This window comes from Ictalurus furcatus, chromosome 3, assembly GCF_023375685.1.
Source record: "Ictalurus furcatus strain D&B chromosome 3, Billie_1.0, whole genome shotgun sequence".
Classification (NCBI taxonomy): Eukaryota; Metazoa; Chordata; class Actinopteri; order Siluriformes; family Ictaluridae; genus Ictalurus; species Ictalurus furcatus.
The window spans coordinates 14,623,204-14,643,680 of record NC_071257.1 but is presented as its reverse complement, the minus strand read 5'-3'; the positions used below and the strand labels follow the sequence as shown (position 1 = coordinate 14,643,680).

Genomic DNA, 20,477 nt, shown 5'->3' with positions numbered 1-20,477 from the left:
TGAGCGCAGAGAGCCACTGGATTGGGGAGCCATCTTAGAGGCTGATGAGAACTTCTCCATCATTACAGAGGACTTCTCTGTGTCCTCCACTATTCCCCTGTATGTCACAATCATTAAATATACACACACACACTCATATGAACAATTTTTGCCAGACAGAGACCTTTACTTAACTTTAATAAAAAAAAATATTCCCACTACTTTATATCATCACACTAATAAGGAGTGAAAGTGCAAATAACTAAATATTTCTAGGTTACCTGTTCATTCGAAGTTGGGTAGCAATTCTGTCAAAGCAGAGGGCCACAAGAGAGACATGTGTCATGCTCTTATTGTCACGCTCTTCTACTGAAGCCTGGAGCACGCACAGATTCACCTGCAAATACACACACATACCAAAAAAGTCAATCAAAGTTAGTATCTCTCACACACACACACTCAAACATACACATACATGTACATACCTTTGGAATTGTAACATTGGCTTGCAGACCCTTTATTTTGACATTGTCAGGTTTGACTGACAGGTCAGTCTGTCCATGAGGTGTGTTCAAGGATCCATCAGCCTTAGAGATTTTATGCTCTGGCTTTGCAGTGCTCTGCAAAACACAGTTGTTCAGAGAGAAAAAAAACTGCCTCGTTTGCCCTCAGCACAAAAATGTAATTTACATATAAATGGAAGTGTCTACATGTGTCCAAGTTTACTCACAGACTCGGGCACAGTGGATTTGCTGATCTGATAAGCTTCATTCAGCACTTTGCCATGCAGGTCATCAAGGATAGATGCTGGATGACGGATACTTGCAAAATGCACCATGGAGTCAATGTACCTACAGTAATTCAGTTTACATTATTACATCTGCAGTAAAGTACAAAAGAAAAGACGCAACGAACGCGGATATCGGAAGATAATGGAAGATATTCAACGACCCAAATTGTTTCATTCCTCTTATAACACAGCAATTTGCCAATTCGAAAGACTTTCGTGTACATGAAAACATAACAGAACTGCCTTATCTCTGAATGCTCTAAAGTGCTAACATTAGAAACACTAATAATAAAAGTAATAAAGGTCTACTCACAGATAGCTTCACCATATCAACTATTAAATATGTCTTTTAATCTGTTTCTTTTGAGCATCCACAAAAGTCTCTGTTTTTTTTGATACTATAGAAACAATAATTTATTAGAACAAGCACTTTAATATAAACCTGTGATTTGATCACCTTCTGTCCAATCAGATTTGAGAATTTGATCGCAGTGGTATAAAATGGATCAACATCTGCACAGATTGCTAGTAAAATACTGACCTGTCCAGAGCTTCGGCCACTAAAGGAGTCAGCACCACATTCACTGGCCCTTTAACTTCTACAATAGCAGTGGTCCTGGTTTGGGCAAGGGGCTGATCCATGGTCCAGTCTTCTGTATTTGTGTCTTCATCTGTGTTTTCCATAGCCCGCTTATCAAGTGGAGTGTAAGGAGTGCTACACACACACACACACACACACACACACACACAAACAAAATGGAATATGCTGTATTAAGTGGGCATTTAACACGGTCATCAGTAACATGTAGCACTAGTGTCACATTACCTGCTCAAATCTCCCATGAGCTGAACACCTCTGTCTAATAGAGAGTTAGCAGACAGACCTGCTTTCACCATCTGCAGGACAAAAAAAACAAAAAAACAATCACCACCATTAGTCATAACATCTATATTTAACATTACAATTTTATAATACAAACACTAGCAAACACACCAACCTTAAAGGAAGGAATGGACAAATGATCAAAGGATGCAGAATTTTCTTCACTAGTGGGCGTGTCCAGGTCAAGAGGGCGATGTAGGGATGACTTTGACGTTCTCTTATTGGTTGGTTGTTTGACAGTCCAGTTTGACACGTGATAATGTGCCAGATAATTATGATAACAAGCCATTAGATGGGGCTGAGTTGTTAGGAGGCCTGACTCCACTCTCTCTGTTTCCACGGAACCCTCTTCCTCCAATCCAAGTGCAGAGACAAAAGACGCCTGAGATGTGTGGCTAGGCAATGTAGGTGGGCGGGGCTCCATCACTGACAGTGGTCCTTCTACACTGTGATATATCGAGGTGCGGCTGTGTTCGATATGGAGCTTCCCTTGCTGTCTCCTCCTCCGTTTCCTTCCTGGGTACGTGCCTGGCCCCTCATCACTGCTGATTGGTTCAAAGTCCTCATTTGCGCTGAAGTAGGCCTCGCTATCGGCAACAGACATGGAAGAGTCCACTGAGCGGTACTGATGGAACGTGCTGGAATCTGCCGAGGGGGTGAAAGGGAATGAGCCGTAGCTACGCCGCTGCCGTGGCGAGTCTAAAACATTCTCATCACTCCGGGACACCTCACTGCTAAACTGTACACCAGCAGGGGGTGGAGCCTTCTCTGTAAAGACCGCAGCTGATAGGCTCTTGGTGCTGCCGAGGCGAGTTGACTGGACAGACGACTGACGCTTGAGGGGTGACCGGAGAGGAGATCGCAATGGTGGGCCTTCAGAGACAGGCCCATCAGTCGTCACAGTCACCAATCTACATATGCATACACACATACAGACAAACTTACAAAATACCCTTGAACAGGCCATTTAAAACCATTAAATGTCAACCAGGTGTCAAACCTTAGATAGTCTGAAAAGGATACTGTTCTGTTTGTCAATATTAGTGTAAGATGAAGTATCTCTTTGCATTTAGCAGCTTCCAAGTATCCAAGTCTCATGTTACATGGTTATACACTTTTAGCAGTATAGAAAAATGTACAGCAATAGCCAAAGCTGTTAACTAGCAAGATTTTGTTCACCGCTAACGTTAAGCTGCCGAACAACAATCTACTTACTAACCATATGTGATTACACCATCTTATTTAACCTACTTTGCTCCATGTGTATGTGTGTGTCAGACTCACTCTGCACAGGGGGAAGGGCTTTCTCGTTCACCTGCCAATAGTGGCAGGGCAGCACTAGAAGAGGAGTTTTCTTCAGAGGAAGAGGCAGAGCTGTGAGAACGTTGCGGCACCTGTAGACTCAACTGTTGGCTTCGCCTCTCCAACTCAGCCAGTGGAGCAGGAGAACACACATCCCTACGCACACTGACAGTTTTAGCTGCAAAAAAAAAGCAATCATGCCAGACTTAACCAACGCTTAGATCGAGATATCAAAAAACATTATATTCCAATAGAAATATGAAGCAACAAGAAGCAAATAAATAAATAAATGTGAAAAAACATTAGGCAGTTGTGTCCAAGTCCAGCGTAAGTTAGTTAACATACTATCTGGAAGTTTAGGCGGCTCCTTCGTGATTATCCACTCCCCAGGCTGTAACAGTGATTGACCATAACTCATATCAGGCTCAGCACTGCTATTTGAAAAGGCAGAGCTCGACGAAGGGGTGATTTCTTCCAATCGGAAAAAGTCTAGATTACGAGTTGATCCGCCAAAAAACCGACATCCACCCAAACAGCCACATGGGTTCCTGCTTCGCTTGTACTTCTCCTCTGGCCACAAGAACCATAGCCTGAATGGTAAACATATATTTATATTTAAATGCAAACATTAACATGTACACTTACGTTCAGCACTCATGTACAACATATTTACAGAATAAAGGTTAAAGCACCTTTTCGTTTTCATGTCATGGAGCTCCAGGAAATGTCTCTGCACCTCAAATTTGATTGGATGGTCAGCAGCCAATGCCACGTCAGCAGTGATGAGGTTAAAAGTCACAGAGCCAGCCTCAAGCCAATTGGACCGTCGCAGAAGAGGTGGAGGCAGGCCTGTCCTTACCGCATCTTGCTGCTCAATGAACTGGGCAATTACAACATCCTGAAGGACAGCACTGATGCCCTCCCCTACTGCAGCTGTGTGCAAGTTACAGTTCGCCAACCTCAGCGCGCCAGTCTGGGAAGCACACACACATTTTTACATTAAATGTGTACCTTAATTGTCACTTATTACTTTTTCACACTTTAATTGTCACATTAGTACTGCTTAAACACAGTTTGAGTTTTAGACTCAAGTGTTCACTCAGCAATATGAGCGGGAGTGCACTTGGGGGCAATATGAATAACCTAATGCTGTTTTGAAACCAAAAGTTGTCCAGGCTGAAAACCGCCATATTCTTCACATCTGTGCAGTAAATGTATATAGGAGCCAGAGTCTATGGAAAAACAAGAATTCAGTGCCAATGGTGTCAACAGGGATGCCTCTGCCACCAGCAAGTCTAGTTCTTCATGTGACTAATTTGTATGCCTCAAACCCCCCCTAAAACATACTTCAAACAGGAATCAAGCTATTGTAGAAAAAGCTTTCAGACATTTGACCTTGCTGTGATCTTGACCCTGTTTGGATCAATTCCAAAATCAAATTAGTTCATCTGCTGGTCACAATGATAATTCGATATAAACAGTACAAACTTTTAACTTGGCCTTTAGATATCATGCTAACGGGAATCTTGAACGGACTGGCAGACGAACAGACCGATAGCAAACAATTGTAGATTTGAATGTGAAAGTAACTTGGTATCTCTGAATGACAACTAATGGCGGAGGCAATAAAGAGGAGGTGGGGTCATGTCTGCTTTACGCTGGCGTATACGCGCACACCTCGGTGCAGAACTACACTCAGTGACTGAATACAATTAAACTTAGCTATACTGAAGAAGATACCAATAAATGATTTGTGACATTTCCAAAATACCTAAGAGGAGTTTATGCCTCATGCTGCTACAGTTAATGCAATGCTTAGTAAGAAAATGTAGCTATTTATAATAAACACACTACAAATAATATAACCATCTTATACTATACTTATAAAGTCTAAGAAAGTTACCAGTGAAACATTTGTTAAAAGCCAGAAACTGATGTAATCGCAGCGTAATAGCTTTAATGATTGTTGTGGTTGGGAACAGATGAGGTGTGACATTCCTCACACTTTATTTACTTTAATTACTTTAATGAGATAACTTTCACTAATATGGGTGTGGGCGGCACCAGAAAGACATTGACCAGTCATGCTGTCCACTATATGGTCAATGGACTAACCTTGATGTTAGCTGCACAGCCATGTTCAACGATGAACACCTGGGCTCCATCCACCGATAGCCGAGTCATGGTATACTTCAACTCTTCTGATGTTCGGCAAGGTCCAGGGAAGGCTGCGTACTACACAAAATTGACACAAACGACGCTTCAGTGAGTATATACAAACACATGAAACACTCTGCTTGGTCGACAGAATTTCATCATGTATGGGAGATGTTCTACCTTGGAATCACAGGTTCTCTGGTCCACACCATGCTGACAGGTGACAGAAGGTTTAGGCTGCTCCAGCTGGAACTCACGGGACACCACATGAAACACAAAATTCTCCCCCCATTCCAGTAGGGTGGCACACTGAAATGTAAACGCAACTATTAATTCATCCTATTTCATATATAGTTATTCAGCCTGAACACTTTTACAACATTTCTTTAAAAAAAAAAAAAAAAAAATAGAAACACAACGCACCTGTGGCACAGTGACTTTGCCTGTAAGAGCCCCAGCTTGTACATCAATGAGCCAGGCATACTCAAGTGTGTCACTGCCCGCTGGTAAACCTTCATTTGAAAACATTGCATGGGCTCGCATCTGTAGACCTGAGAGACTCAGATGCCCATCACATAACACCCCGTCAACAGCAGGACGCTACACAATTAAAAGGAGTCAAAATGGCAGGAATGATTAGAAAACAGTATACACACTAAACAAAGCAGGCATCCACTTCACCGAGGTGACATCCATCCAACCTGGTAGCTGTCGCTGACAAAGACGTGTAGTGGGGAGAGGATGAGCTGCAACAGGGTTTCCTTGTAGCCCTTCTTCATCTCAAAGCACAAACGCTCCACATATCCTGTCGGACCATCCGGACTGTCACTGTTGCAATGCTGTCATGTAAAGACAAATCGTCATTACTATACATAAAGACACAGGGTTCATCAGGGTTTAAATCACAGAGCAACTACTGATAACAAACCAAACTCAGTTCTGCAGTATCGTGTTGGTCTTTTACTGACCGTAGGTAGCCGCCCATGGATCTTGTGGAGGTTAATGAGCACAGTGATGTCCCAGGGACGTAACGAGAGAGGATTGGGTGCGTCTTTGTGGCCGCTCTCCTCCAGCCCCACTCCAGTCCAGCCAGATGAGGAGGACAAAGAGCTAAGTACAGGGCTGGACAGCGATTCCTCAAAGTCTGTGTACATGTCGTCTTCACCAAAATAATTTTCCTACAGTGTTAAAGGGAGTGGTCTAAATTTTTAGTTTGTTCAACACAACCTGCTTAGCTGCATCATTATGGGACATGATAAGTCAGTATACTCCTAATGTTAGTGGATGTTCTTTCACACCTTGATGGACAGCAGAGCTCTGAGCAGGGGTCCATACAGGATGATGTGGGAGTCAGGGCTGAGTTCCATCTCCACATGCAGCCGGTCTGGGGGCAGAAGGCTGGGGTCAGATGGCACACGAGGAGGAGGAACACAGGGGGAGTGCTGTGGGGGGCGCAAGGCTGACAGTATAGACTCCTCTATCTCTGAAACTGCACGCAGGGAAAATTACTTACATTTTTGTCTTACCATATTCAGATGTTCAGATTCACATATGGAAACGTACCATGATTAACCTACAAAAAAACTGAAATAGTTACGCTGGTTATCATTACGTTATAACAGTACTCATATAAAACATCCGTAGAGGACAAAAAAAAATTTGTTACAACATTACCAACTAAATAGTTTCTGAAAAAGCTACCACGCTACTCAGCACCTGAAAGCATTCCGTGTGCAAGTGATTAACTATCTTGCAATATAAATGAACTTACAGGACCGTTTGAGCTGCTCGTCAGACTTCTGTGGGTAGATGGGATGCCAGGTGTAGTCTATAATGAGCAAGAAATTTGGCACACTCCAGCAGTCCACCCATCCAGCCCTAAACAATAAAAACAAGATTTAGAAAACACTCACTAATGCAGCAATGAATGGATGAATAGAGGAAGGAAAAGAAGTGGAGAGACTTCATACTTGGCTTGGGTCATATTTCTCCAGCGAGCTTTGTTATTCTTTGGAGCCCACTGAGCTTCTGCTGGTATTCCATTGTCTGGCGAAGCCTTAGTCTGCTGATAATCTTTCGCGAGAGTGAGTAAAGGATATCGACTGGGGTGGCAGTCAGGCAAACAAAGCCGCATGTCTGTGTCTTCTGCCTGAGAGAACAAAATCAAGTCCAATTGTCATTTTTGGACAACCATGTGGTAAAACAAGTGGACAAATGTTCTCCTTAGTAAAAAAAAAATTTAAAAACACCATCATAAGCTACAATGGGCATATGAACACGTGCCTATACTCACTCTCAAACAGAAACGTGTGTTACAGGTGGCAGGAACAAACTCGTGAAAAGGTAAAGTGAAGTCAATGATCAGCGTTTCTCCACAGGCAGCCAGATACACTGGAGACATTAAGGAAGAAAGGAACTCAAACGTTGAGCAGGGGAATTAGACCTTTATCTGACATGTTAGTTAATCCTTAGTAAACATTAACTCCTAATCCTGAAGTATTGTTGCTCATTACCAGGTGAAGCATATTTGAGTGTGTTAGAATTTTCTAGAAAATGTGAGGAACCCTTAATTTATCCATCTCAAGCCTTTTTTAAGATTCGACATGTCAGAGCTCATAAACCATTACATCCACCATACAGGCCTTCCTCACCATTCTCCTGCTGTTTGGTGGAGCAGTCGATCCAGTTGTGCTGATTAGCAGCCCATATCAGCTCAAACTGGTGAAAGAGCATTTTGAACTTCCAGGAATAAGGAACAAACGAGTAGATATCTGGCTCACTATCACTGGCCCAATCTTGGATCAGATCTGTACACAATGAAATGAATTTTATAAACAAGCTGCATTTAAACTTACTGTAAAGTAGAAATGAGAAAGAGAGGGTATATCCATGCACTTGTGAACTGATACTAAAATAGGTTTACCAGAAAAGAAGTTCTTCTGAGCATAGATGAAATGGTAAGTGGCTTTGTACACCTCTATCTCACACTGCCATGACTGAGGCATATTCCACACACGTGGGTAACTGGCGATCACATGGAACTAAACAGGTGGAAAAAGTACTATTAATATACTTTTCTTTGCCTCACAAAGACACACACAAACACACACACACACACACACACACTCCTACTGCAAACTCACAGCCAGCATCTCAGCCTCCAGCAAGGTCCTGTACTGCATGCTGCTAGTGGTGTCCACATGCAGTAACTGACCTTTAACAGTTGGAGAATAACCTGAGAAAGAGAAATTATAAATATAATACAGTCTGAAACAATTTAATCAAGAGGTTTCAGGAGGTTATCTGGCTAGACAAAAAGTTTTTAAATATGTACCATTTTCTCCTACAGTCATCGGAATGTTGACCTCCAAATATGAACCTGCACCGACATTGACATGAATGGCATTTGTCTCCTGCAAAATCAAATACGATGAATAAGCAGACTGTGATCTTCTCTGACACACAGGGAAGCAAAAATAGCAAAAATGAGAAACTGTACCCTGTTCTTGGTGAACAGTAGGTCTATGGTTGCATCTGCTATGATGTTCATGCGGAGTTCAAAGGCCAGGATTTGTCTGGGTTTCCCTGGTGTGGGAACTTCACTCACTTTCATTGGCTGATAGTCTGCAGGCAGGAAGAACTTCCAAAGGCTGTCCCTGTGGAGACCAATTCAAGAGAATATTCATGAGATGCAATGCTAATGTGCAACTGTAGTGAGCAAGAATTTACAACCCGAATTCCAAAAAAGTTGGGACGCTGTATAAAATGTAAATAAAAACAGAATGTAATTATTTGCAAATCTCATAAACCCATATGTTATTCACAACAGAACACAGAAAACACATCAAATGTTTAAACTTAGGAAATGTTCCATTTAAAGGAAAAACATAAGGTAATTTTGAATTTGATGGCCGCAACGCGTCTCAAAAAAGTTGGGACAGAGGCAACAAAAGGCTCATCATCTACAGTTCATACAAAATGGCACATTTCCTCAGCTTAAACATTTGATATGTTTCCTATGTTCTATTGTGAATATGTGTTTATGAGATTTGCAGATCACTGCATTCTGTTTTTATTTACATTTTACACAGCGTCCCAACTTTTTTGGAATTGGGTTTGTGCATTTGTGTATGTACAGACCTCTGTCTGTCAGCCCATGGTCCATAGTTAAAGTCTGTTCCTTTCCCACACACTATGTCTAAACCCCAACATGGAGGCAGATCCTGTAGCTTAGTGCCCTCAGAGGAGGCATCTGCATCCCCATTCTCCAGCTCTTCAGGGACTAGACCTACACACGTAAGATACACAATTAAATTATGCCCAGTAGCATTTACATCAATATATACTCTTTCATTATACTGTAAAATAAGAAAGCTGATAGCAGTCAATGGGTGTAGCCTGTTAAACTGTAAAATAATTGAATAAGGTGCAATAAAACATTTAATTAAATAAAAAACCACACACACAAACCTGGTTGATCCTGGTAGTAGTAAATGTCCACATCATTTGACTGCATAACTACAAATCCCTCTCCCATGAGTCTAGGTGGCCTGGAGAAAAAAAACCCCGAAACATTAATTATGGGCTACTGCTCATTAAAATATATTGAACATTGAGTCTACATAAATGAACCTAAATCACATAATTAGTTAAATATATACTAACGATAATAGTTTCAATTAACAATGCTTAACTATAAGTAATATAAAATTGGTTGTAAATGAACAGCCAGGCTGTAAAAAGCAGACTTTTTTCTTGTTGCCTGATGACAGTATAGTCCTAAGCACTATTCGGATGGGACTAGATTTCTAAACATAGTCCGAGTTACAATTCTTATTACCCAAAGTCTGTGATTCCATGTGCCGATTCAGACGGGACTAACATCTCTGTTTTTATTACGGTGCGCGTACCTGTTTCGTACATCTGGGCGGTGCAGAAGATCACATGCTCTGGATGCGTGCAGAAGTACTTTTAAATTTTAAAAGTTAAATTTCTTAATTTATTGATATCATTTTAATTATTAAAATTAGTTATAAAAAAATTTCACATGATTTTATAAAGCTGGCTGCTTATAATAAACCCACTGAAATAAATTACAATGATTACTTATGTAATTATAAGTTGGGGTTGGGGGTTTGATTCACGCCATGGCCCTGCGTGTGCGGAGTTTGCATGTTTTCCCCGTGCTGTGGGGGGTTTCCTCTGGGTACTCTGGTTTCCTCCTCCACTCCAAAGACATTCATGGTAGGCTGACTGGCATGTCCAAAGTGTCCGTAGTGTATGAATGGATGTGAGAATGTGAATGTGTATGTGATTGTGCCCTGCGATGGTTTGGCACGCTGTCCAGGGTGTACCCCGCCTTGTGCCCCATGCTCCCTTGGACATTCCCCAGGTTCCCCGTGACCCAGTAAGATAAGCGGTATAGAAAATGGATGAATGGATAGATAATTGAATGTTTACCTTTATTTCTGCGATCACCTGACACTGATATTACAGTGGCCAGTCTTAACAACTTACATGATTTTGCTCTTCTTGTTGGTTTTATATATATTTTTTTTATTTCTTTGCCGGGTAGCAAAAACATCTACATCCATAATGAGTTGCATGCAGCAAGCAGAAAATGCATGCGCAAGAGCTTCTACGGTAGTTCACGTTGGCCAAAACACACAAGGAAATGCGTTGGGAAAGAATATTCACAGACAATCGCATTCGGACAGGATTAGATTTCTCAGAGGATCACCGAGTTAACAGAAAAACAGTAGGGAATTTGCTCTGGAATTTTTTTTTTTCTTTTACAGAGGTTGCGTAAGGAAAAACACAGATTTGGACGGGATTAAAATCGTGACGTACGTCTGTGAAACACGGATTTCTCTAACGTCCCCCTAGAAAACTAGTCCCGACAACAATAAACACAGTGTACTTTATAAATTCACATGATTACACTGGAATAACATTATCCGTCATGTTTACAATACAAGCTAAATGACATTACTGGAGTATTGGTTAGGTATGTTGTGCTCTCTATAGCAAGTGCAGGCTTTTTATGAACCTGCACAGACTGGTCTAAAAGGAGAACTCACTCATCATTCTGCTGGCCAAGATATCGGGGGTTAGGCACTAGCATCACACGCACATTTTCCAGAGAGCCCTTTACTATGTGCATGAACTGATCCAGATGACTGCTGGGAGGCTTGGTGGTGTAAGTCAGGAAGGCATCATCAAAGCTCATACACATAGTCTGAGGAAGGTGGACATTACCAAATGCCACCCGACCCTGATAGAATAAGGAAGATAGGGGAGAAAAAGAGGGAACATTACTATGAAAATACTGGGTTAGGGGGTCACATCATCTATTTTCCTTTATTAGATGGGTAGCATGATAAGTACCACTGTGTCTGATAGCTAATTAACACATAAATGCATACTCGTACATACTTGAATACATGAGTGACTAACAAATGCCTCAGGTCTTTACACTGGGTAAAACTCAGTAAGACAAACAAAGACACGCACATTTATAGGTCTAGTCTATTGCTTTTTTATTGCTTTGTGCTACATACTGTATATTTTTCATACATCTTTGTGTTTTTGGTGGTGGTGTATTTTGATCCACAATAATATGCCTTAAAACATTAAGAACTATTTGTTACCAATGAATATTCTGATGTGGATGCCACCACATCAAATTAAACCCCATAGTGGTGTAATTTTTAATCGCAGAAAGACTGGGGCAGCGGCACCGCAAGCTCATTTATACCAGCTTCCTCTGGACGCATGCATATCGTCAATAATGCAAGACCGGTAACATGAGACGCTATTTCAAACCTGGCCTATTTACAGACAATTAAAACAAAATACCCATTGTGTGTGAATGGGCTTAAAGAATGCTACACTTACGTTTACTGGCAGGCCAAATTAAAGCCAGCCGATGGATCAGACCGTAATTTGCCCCACGCTCTGTCCTAGATGTACATTAATAGCAAAACTGTGTTGCGACATTGCTGTACTCACTGTACTGATGTTGACTTTTATGACAGGTATGAGGGACCGCCATGATGAAGACGGGTCCTGAGATTCTGCTTTGATGTGAACACTTCCTCCCCCCCCCAAAAAAAATCTATGAATCTATAGGGCTTCATAAAAGTATGTACAAACATAGTTCACAAAAATGTATAACACAGGAAAGCTGTACAAACAAATCAATCGGGTCTTTTTCCCAGAGCACATGCCCCAAGACACCAAAAAGTTCAAGCAAGCATACTTTATAATAGAGAAAAGAAGAACTTCTATCGGAGCACCAAGTAAATCAAGTGAAAGTACTAGCACTGTTCATTACAATCGGCTGACAGATGAGAGATCGTGAGAGATGTAACATTACCTGTCAAGTGTTTTATTTCGCTCCTCTCTGCCCTTCTCCCCATCTCGTCGAGGTGGGATGAGAGTGGGTTCCAAGCCAAACATATCCTGTAGCCGTGCGTACATAGCTGTACGGTTGTATACATGGAACTCAAAGCCATTGACGGTCACGTACAGCCGGGTCTCAGCCTTTGGGTCTTCCAAAAAAAAAAAAACCCACACTGATCAATCAACATAAATTTCATCAACATGACTATGGACATACAAGTATTTTTCACCCTCCAATACTCTGTAATGTTTTGCATTCAGGAACAAGAAAAAAAAAAAAAAAAAAAACTCCAACAAAATCTATCCAATTAAATAATTTACAACATTAATTTACAACCCCTCATGAAATAACACAAAATACATTTGAATGAGCACAAAGAATTTACCATGCTGCTTCTGTTTGGGGTTATACATCTTCCACCAACGGAATATAATTAAGCCATCTTGAATTCTGGGAAAACCAAATAAGTGAATAATTAGTGAAGCACTTATGTTATATTAAAAACACACAAACACACACACTCACACATCTCATTTGAACTTTAATAGTCTCATCTCAAATTTAATGGCCGGGTTGTTAAATGGATTATAAAAAACGTCTCAAATAACAAAGACTGAAGGACCTCACAAGGGAAAGCAAAGACCCATAAAAATGTCATCAACGTGAAAAATATAACCTCATACACAAACACATCTACAAATACTGACAGGGTACCTAATTGACATGTCTTCATTGATGAAGTACACATCCCGGAACATGACCTTCCCAGAGAGGACAGAAAAGGAAAAGGAGCCTGCAAGTACAAATAACAAATACTACATCAAACACAAATCTTTTGCCTTTAGCTACTGATCAAGTTGGTTCTTCTACAGACAAATACATTTACTGACCAATGTGTATATATCCATTTTTGTACAGTCGATTGATGATAAGAGTGAGGATGAGTCCGATGTTACGGGAGTTGTAGTAGGTCAAATATATAATCCATCCACAGGACAGAATCGTGGCTGTGAAAGCAAAACAGAAACACTTTGCCTACTGTCTTTTAAAAATCGAATATTTATTGGGCACAAACAAGACAACAAAAGGGGCACAACTGGCTGTATGCTTAAGATTTTCAGATATTTTATGAGGTGTTTTGCATGGGCAGAAAATATACAGGATCTTTTTTTTATTTTGGTGACTCACCCACAAGCAGCCACACTAAGTTGGAATTGTGTTGGGTAAGGTACGTATCCAAATCATTCAGACTTGGAACCAGACTGTTGTTTTGCTTGCTATCCATGGTTAGAGGACGCTGCAGATAAAACCATTACCATTATTATTATTAACAATAATATTAACAACAACAACAATAATAATAACAATAATAAGAAGAAGAAGAAGTCTGAGTTTCACATGTTCTCCCCATGTCCGTGTGGTACTACCACCCAAAAATATGCAGACTAAGTTAAACTGGCCAAGATGAATTGCCCCTAGGTGAGAATGAGTGTGTGAATGTGTGTGTGTGCATGCTGCCCTGTGATGGACTGGCATCCCATTTCACAATCAGTGCTCCTGGGATGGATTCCAGATACATCATGAAGCTGGCCAGTATAAAGCAGTTACTGAAGATGAATGAATGGAAGAAAAAAAAATAAATAAATAAATAATAATAATATATCCATTTTCTGTACCGTTTATCCTACACATGGTCGCAGGGAGCCTATCCCAGGGAATTCAGACACAAGGCGGGGTAGACCTTGGACTGGGTGCCAACCCATCACAGGGCACAATCGAACACACATTCACACACTATGAACAATTTGGAAATGCCAGTCAGCCTACAAGACATGTCTATGGACTGGGGGAGGAAACCCCCAAAGCACAGGGAGAACATGCAAACTCCATGCACAAAAGGCAGAGGCGAGGTTCGAACCACAAACCCCAGAGGTGCGAGGCAACTAGGTGCTCACCACTAATCCACCGTGTCCAATAAAAATAATAATTTATTTACATAGTATTTTAACCATTTTAACCATTCTGTATTCAACTCTGAGTTTTTTTTTTGTATGCTTTGTGTTTACATCTGTGTATTTTTTATTTTCTTTGTATTTTTTATCATGTAAAGTGCCTTGAGAAGCTGCTTTAAAGGCACTATATAAAATAATAATAATCATCTTTATATTAATATTAATTGGTAGGGGTGGGTGATATGACAAAAATATTACATCATGATGCCTGAAGACATTTCTACAATAAACGATATACCTTATATAACATACACAATATGCTAACTTTTATGCAAGATCTACAAAAATAAATGACCTTAAGCCGAAAAGGCAGGGCTCTACGGTAACAATGTTTTTGAGAATTTTTTTGAGAAAGCAAGTTGAGAGAAGCAGATGATGTACAGTGTTACTTGTCATCATAATGACTTCTTTGCAGTATTTCCACACTTGTTCGGTTGACTGAGGTGATGAAAAGCAGTGTGAAAGGAATTGTTGCACATTTTGTACTTCCTGTAGTTTTTATTCCGATTGTATTATACAACTCCGAACAGGTCACTCGCACCGGTGCGCCTAAATATTTATCCACAGTCGCACAAAGTACTTTTCAGTCGCAAATGTGAGTGAAATGGTCGCACAGTAGAGCACTGAAAGGGTAGAAAAACTAATTCCAATAATAAATTTTATTATTTTTACAACTGTAATGTTTCAAGTACAAAATCTTTACATCAAATCTGCTGCTATGTAACTGCAGTATCTCAGAAAAAAGTGTATTTGACTTAATTTATCATAATATCTTCAGTTTATCATCACTATATGCTACTACTTAGTATTGTGTGTACTTAAAAGTCCTGTCATTGCAATTCTGTTGGTGATGCCATGTGACAGAACTGTAAATGGCGGACATAAGAATAACATGTTTCTGCAAAGCTATTCTGATCCTTTGAGTGCAATACTACTTTGTGCAATATGGCCATTCGTTCACTTCTACACAGTGCATTTTCATCACGACTCGCCTCTAACAAACACATTACGTGTTGCCTTCTATGCGACAGCAAACAAACACAGTGATGATTGAAAGAGGAGGAAGCAGTTGCAGGAAAGTGTTGCACCAGAAGAGTTGCAAGCTCTCAGCCATGTGATTTCCAATACATCTGCTGCGTTTACACTAGGGATGTCACAATATCAAAAATCTAGTAGTCGGTACCGATACCACCAAAAGTACACGATACTCGATACCAAAGTCGATAACACGGTGTGGTATAAAAATAAAATAAAAGGATAAACTCTACTGGAGGACATCCTCCTCTGGCTGATACTGGCAAACTGAGAGAGAGGGATATTTTAGCTATCAAACACTGTCAGACAATGACTAACGCTACAAGTGATAAGGTGCATTCCTCGCACGCACACACTCACTCACCCCTTATACTCTGAATGCAAGCATTAGTTTAAATTCACTGATATGGTGGCAGGCCAAAAAGATTTATTAAAAGCATTAACATTTGAATAATTATTAGTGACATTACTATATTTAGCTGACAGGACAGAGGCTGAATGGCGATGCATGGCGGCCCATTAGGAGGTAGTTTATAACATTGCAATGTGTTAGCGTCATTAACGAATAACTGGCTATCGCAAACATTACCTGGAGCCTAAAGTTAGCTGGTTTCACGGCCACAATGCCAGCTGCCTCAAACAAACATAATATAGGATCGTCTTTCAGGTGCTTCGGCAAATTCCAGGTGTTTCCTCGCTTTGTTTGAAATGAATGATAGCATTGGTTACACACCGGCTTCAGAGCATCAATTATATGTTTGTTGTCATCCGCCTCAAATGTGAAGTATTTCCATGTGACTCTTAACACCTTTCCTCTCAACGAGTTGGGGCGGAGCTAAACTTGTCACCATCTTCTGTAGTTTTTCCCGTGTGCCTGTAGGCGTTCTTCTTTACCACTTGTGGACTGACTAAAACACTTACGCGTATTTGCTGACCCCATCAGTTCCGGAAGAATTGCAACCTCGGTGCCTTCATTACCAATGGTACTAAAGCTACTGCAGAAAAACAATTACCATCACGTTTTAAGAATGTTGGTACCGACTTGGTACCGAAGTATCTTTTCTCATTACATCCCTAGTTAAGATGCACACCAGTGCTTTAATATCAGTGTGATTTAGATTGGGTCACGTAGATTGCATATATCCTAATGCAAATCAGGTTTAAGCCAGGTATTCACGAAAATCTTCTTAAGAAAGAAGTTAAGAATGTTCCTACGTGCAATTCTTGAAAAAATTCTTAAGAAGTTCGCAAATATTTACTTAAGAATTTTTTTTTTGAATTTCTTAAGAATAAAATGACAGTACTGTAATAGCTAAGACAAATTCAATACTGCCAAATTTTAAATGTATCAATTTATGTTTATTTATTTTTTAAGTTGGAATCACCTCCTCAATCATAATTCATTACATTTATTCAAATGTAAATGACGTGATATGTGTTTGTTTAACAACATTAATATAGGAGAATTTACTTGCTGGTAGAAGTCCATCATAGGAGAATTTGCTTGCTGGAAAGTGGAAACCAATAAGCCAAGTATGCTAGTTTATACAAGTAAAACACTGTAGTAGTTATACAATATCTTTTATATCTTGCAAGTTTTACAATTCTGTTATCTTTATATAATTTCATTAAAAATCTTACCCTTTGAGGGGTCTACGACAAGTTGGCAGTTATCCTAACTTAAGAAGTTATTTATGTTCTTTTTAAGAATTCGAATTTTTCTTAAGTTTTGTCTTAGGAGCAATCATAATAAAAAAGGAAAAAAGAGAAAAAACTCAAGAATTTTTGGGAATATTCTTAACTTTTTTTTCTTCAGTTACAAAATAAGAAGAAAATGGCAGTTAAGAGGAATTTTATCCTTAAGAATGTTTTGTGAATCCGGTTCCAGATGTATTTCACTGCACTAAAAATAAATAAATAAATAATAAGGTATGTACAACAGACACTTTTTAATCATGTACATCAGGATACTGGATTTCAAATTAATCAAATGAATAACAACAAAAAGCAGACTCGAAAACAGATTTATTTAAAGGCTGTTCACTTCTATACGTAGTTCTCCATTTTTACTGGACAAAAACAAATGGGAAATGACTCAGTTGTGTCTTGAACAGCTGTGTGTCGGGGCATGCATGACAGAGCTCTCTTGCGTGTGTTTGCATATGGAGTTTGTTGCTGTTGTCATATATCCATGTCACTTCCTGTGTGTGTTTTTGTGACAAAACTTAGTTTGGACACCAGAAGGAGTCGTCGGGTGACAGAGTCGTCTTCAGATCGTGTAGTGTGTGACCCCCATGTCGCCGAGCAATCAGGTAGTGTGAACACCACAATGACTTCATGACTCCTGATTTCAAGAGAGCAAGTCGTGTAGTGTGAACAGCACAGCCACCTGCCGACGCTGAAAGTCGTGTAGTGTGAACTTAACCTAAAGCCGGGTGCACACTGTGCTATTTTGAATAGTCCTTTGCGACTGTTGCTTGTCAGACTGTACGATCATGATCCCCGCTGTAAGCAATGTCACACTGTAGGATCTCAGTTGTCATTAATGTCAGACTGTACGATCATGATCCCCGCTGTAAGCCATGTCACACTGTAGTATCTCAATTGTCATTAATGTCAGACTGTACGAACATGATCCCCGCTGTAAGCCGTGTCCCACTGTAGTATCTCAATTGTCATTAATGTCAGACTGTACGATCATGATCCCCGCTGTAAGCCGTGTCCCACTGTAGTATCTCAATTGTCATTAATGTCAGACTGTACGATCATGATCCCCGCTGTAAGCCATGTCACACTGTAGTATCTCAATTGTCATTAATGTCAGACTGTACGAACATGATCCCCGCTGTAAGCCGTGTCCCACTGTAGTATCTCAATTGTCATTAATGTCAGACTGTACGATCATGATCCCCGCTGTAAGCCATGTCACACTGTAGTATCTCAATTGTCATTAATGTCAGACTGTACGAACATGATCCCCGCTGTAAGCCGTGTCACACTGTAGGATCTTAGTTGACATTAATGTCAGATTGTACGACAGTCAAGGCAAGAAAAACGAACGCATGCACGCAAGTTGACTCGTACGGAGTAGAAGAAGCCACACTACAGGACTGTGCCTCAAATCTTCTGACACTGCCAGAATTTAATCGGAGGAACAATTTGATCACACTGGCCATTAATCGGCTGTCGGGGAACATGTCAAACTAGCGAGCAGAGACTAGAGATTTTGGCCTAGGATTATAGGAATCTTTTAGTATTCTCAAACTTGGTCTCAGACGACCAAATCGTGGCCAATATTGTACAGTGTGAACCCGGCTTAAGTGGAAGACGACAAAGACCAAGGCCACGGTAGAATTTTGGCTTGGCAGTGACACTCGAATTAGGATATAACTATTAAATACAATATGAAGCTGTTCTCAAAGCCTGTTACTGTTGCATGTGCACAAGAGAGCATCCCAACTAACACAAAGGAAAATATTTTTACTAGAGATGCACAGATGTATCGGCTGATACCGATTATTGGCCGACACATCTGTGCATCTCTAGTAAAAATGTCTTCCTTTGTGTCAGTTGGGATGCTCTATTTTTCACGCTATGGGCCATCAGCCGATAGTTTAGAAACATCTGATGATCAGGGCCGATTATATCCTGTCAATCAAAAGAGGGTGGGAAAAACACATCGATTTCATGCTGTGTGTAAAGATGATGACTCTTGAGTGGAATGATGACAAAACTGCAGTTTGTAATCTCTGAAAAAAAAAAATTTTACACAGACGCTGCAGTAAAGCGGGAGTTTCAGCGTCAAGTTGTCTTTTTTTTTTTGCCGCACTGCTCGTGCTGAATTAAAGCACCAGTACACCATTGAAAGATTTAAATGAAGATGAGTTGACAAAAAAAAGTGTGTGTGTGTGTGTATGTATGTATATATATATATATATATATATATACACACATATTGCACAGAAAAATATATTTGTAGAGTAGTATAGTTCATATCAAGTTAATGTTAATATATATATAAGTTTATATTATATATTACCAGTTTGATGTCAGTGATGAAATAATGCTTTAGTCTGTGGTGAGTGAATGTGAGACTAACAGGAGGTTTTTTAGAATTCAGTCAATGTTAATATGAATTAATAGCATTCAGTAAGTTCAGAAATCTTACTTTAATGTTCAGAATTTGGTTCATGTGTTAATGTTAATTAGAGTAATGTGTTTTCTGTTTATGAGACCAGTTATTGTGAAACGACTTGTTCAAATGGAGAGAATAAAGTTTTTATTTGCATTTCCTTCAGAACTGTGGAATTAAATATAATTCATTTAAAAGAAGGCATAAAAGGCAGAACTATCGGTATCGGCCGATATCACTCTGAATAATCGGTTATTGTATCCGCTGAGAAATTTAGTATCAGTGCATCTCTAATTTTTACCCATGAGAAATGGCAATCAGCATTATGCAGCAAACAAAAATGAGGACAAAAACCACTTCCAAACCCACACACGCAGGAGACGAACACGCCTTCGAAAATAACAGTGGGATCAAAACAGCAGCTCTCATGATCCAATGCATGCAAAGTTAAAAACAAATCTGACGTTTGAGGGATGACATTGTTTCGTTGTCGTTTTGCAATGAATATCTAAGCTAGTATGAGAGGAATGATGAAGACTACTCTGAACATGCTGGAACAGATCTAATAAGTATGCAGTGCGCAAAAGTTACATGACGTTCATCAAACGATGAAGACGTTGGAGATATTAATCTGTAATATTTCAGTTCAGGATTACTAGTGTCACGAGGTTCTCCTGCGTCTTGTGGAAACTTGACATTACTGTCATTCAGCACAATTAGTGTTGTGATTGTGGTGGTAACACAAGCAGAACCAGCTCTAATGTTTGGATATTCAAGTATGT

At 40.0% G+C, this 20,477-nt stretch overlaps 1 protein-coding gene across 11 annotated transcripts in view; it reads right to left on the bottom strand.

Moving 5' to 3' along the window:
* Window positions 1-20,477, bottom strand: part of kiaa1109 (KIAA1109 ortholog) — a 56,245-nt gene that overhangs the window by 34,095 nt on the left and 1,673 nt on the right. For all 11 annotated transcript variants that reach the window (XM_053620923.1, XM_053620922.1, XM_053620925.1 and 8 more), the window contains exons 2-34: window positions 13,705-13,813; window positions 13,407-13,523; window positions 13,231-13,309; window positions 12,902-12,966; window positions 12,490-12,664; window positions 12,123-12,204; window positions 11,192-11,385; window positions 9,582-9,661; window positions 9,252-9,399; window positions 8,611-8,767; window positions 8,446-8,524; window positions 8,255-8,346; window positions 8,035-8,152; window positions 7,763-7,918; window positions 7,405-7,502; window positions 7,082-7,260; window positions 6,883-6,989; window positions 6,410-6,600; window positions 6,080-6,289; window positions 5,813-5,950; window positions 5,535-5,711; window positions 5,292-5,420; window positions 5,070-5,189; window positions 3,647-3,927; window positions 3,300-3,544; window positions 2,937-3,132; window positions 1,768-2,563; window positions 1,596-1,666; window positions 1,311-1,484; window positions 710-830; window positions 465-599; window positions 261-376; window positions 1-97 (exon numbers count right to left, since the gene is read on the bottom strand). The exon at window positions 1-97 is cut by the window's left edge and continues 88 nt beyond it. In XM_053620923.1, coding sequence (XP_053476898.1) covers window positions 1-97; window positions 261-376; window positions 465-599; window positions 710-830; window positions 1,311-1,484; window positions 1,596-1,666; window positions 1,768-2,563; window positions 2,937-3,132; window positions 3,300-3,544; window positions 3,647-3,927; window positions 5,070-5,189; window positions 5,292-5,420; window positions 5,535-5,711; window positions 5,813-5,950; window positions 6,080-6,289; window positions 6,410-6,600; window positions 6,883-6,989; window positions 7,082-7,260; window positions 7,405-7,502; window positions 7,763-7,918; window positions 8,035-8,152; window positions 8,255-8,346; window positions 8,446-8,524; window positions 8,611-8,767; window positions 9,252-9,399; window positions 9,582-9,661; window positions 11,192-11,385; window positions 12,123-12,204; window positions 12,490-12,664; window positions 12,902-12,966; window positions 13,231-13,309; window positions 13,407-13,523; window positions 13,705-13,801 — 5,220 coding nt within the window. In that variant the 5' untranslated portion in view covers window positions 13,802-13,813. The remainder of the gene's footprint in view (window positions 98-260; window positions 377-464; window positions 600-709; window positions 831-1,310; window positions 1,485-1,595; window positions 1,667-1,767; window positions 2,564-2,936; window positions 3,133-3,299; window positions 3,545-3,646; window positions 3,928-5,069; window positions 5,190-5,291; window positions 5,421-5,534; window positions 5,712-5,812; window positions 5,951-6,079; window positions 6,290-6,409; window positions 6,601-6,882; window positions 6,990-7,081; window positions 7,261-7,404; window positions 7,503-7,762; window positions 7,919-8,034; window positions 8,153-8,254; window positions 8,347-8,445; window positions 8,525-8,610; window positions 8,768-9,251; window positions 9,400-9,581; window positions 9,662-11,191; window positions 11,386-12,122; window positions 12,205-12,489; window positions 12,665-12,901; window positions 12,967-13,230; window positions 13,310-13,406; window positions 13,524-13,704; window positions 13,814-20,477) is intronic.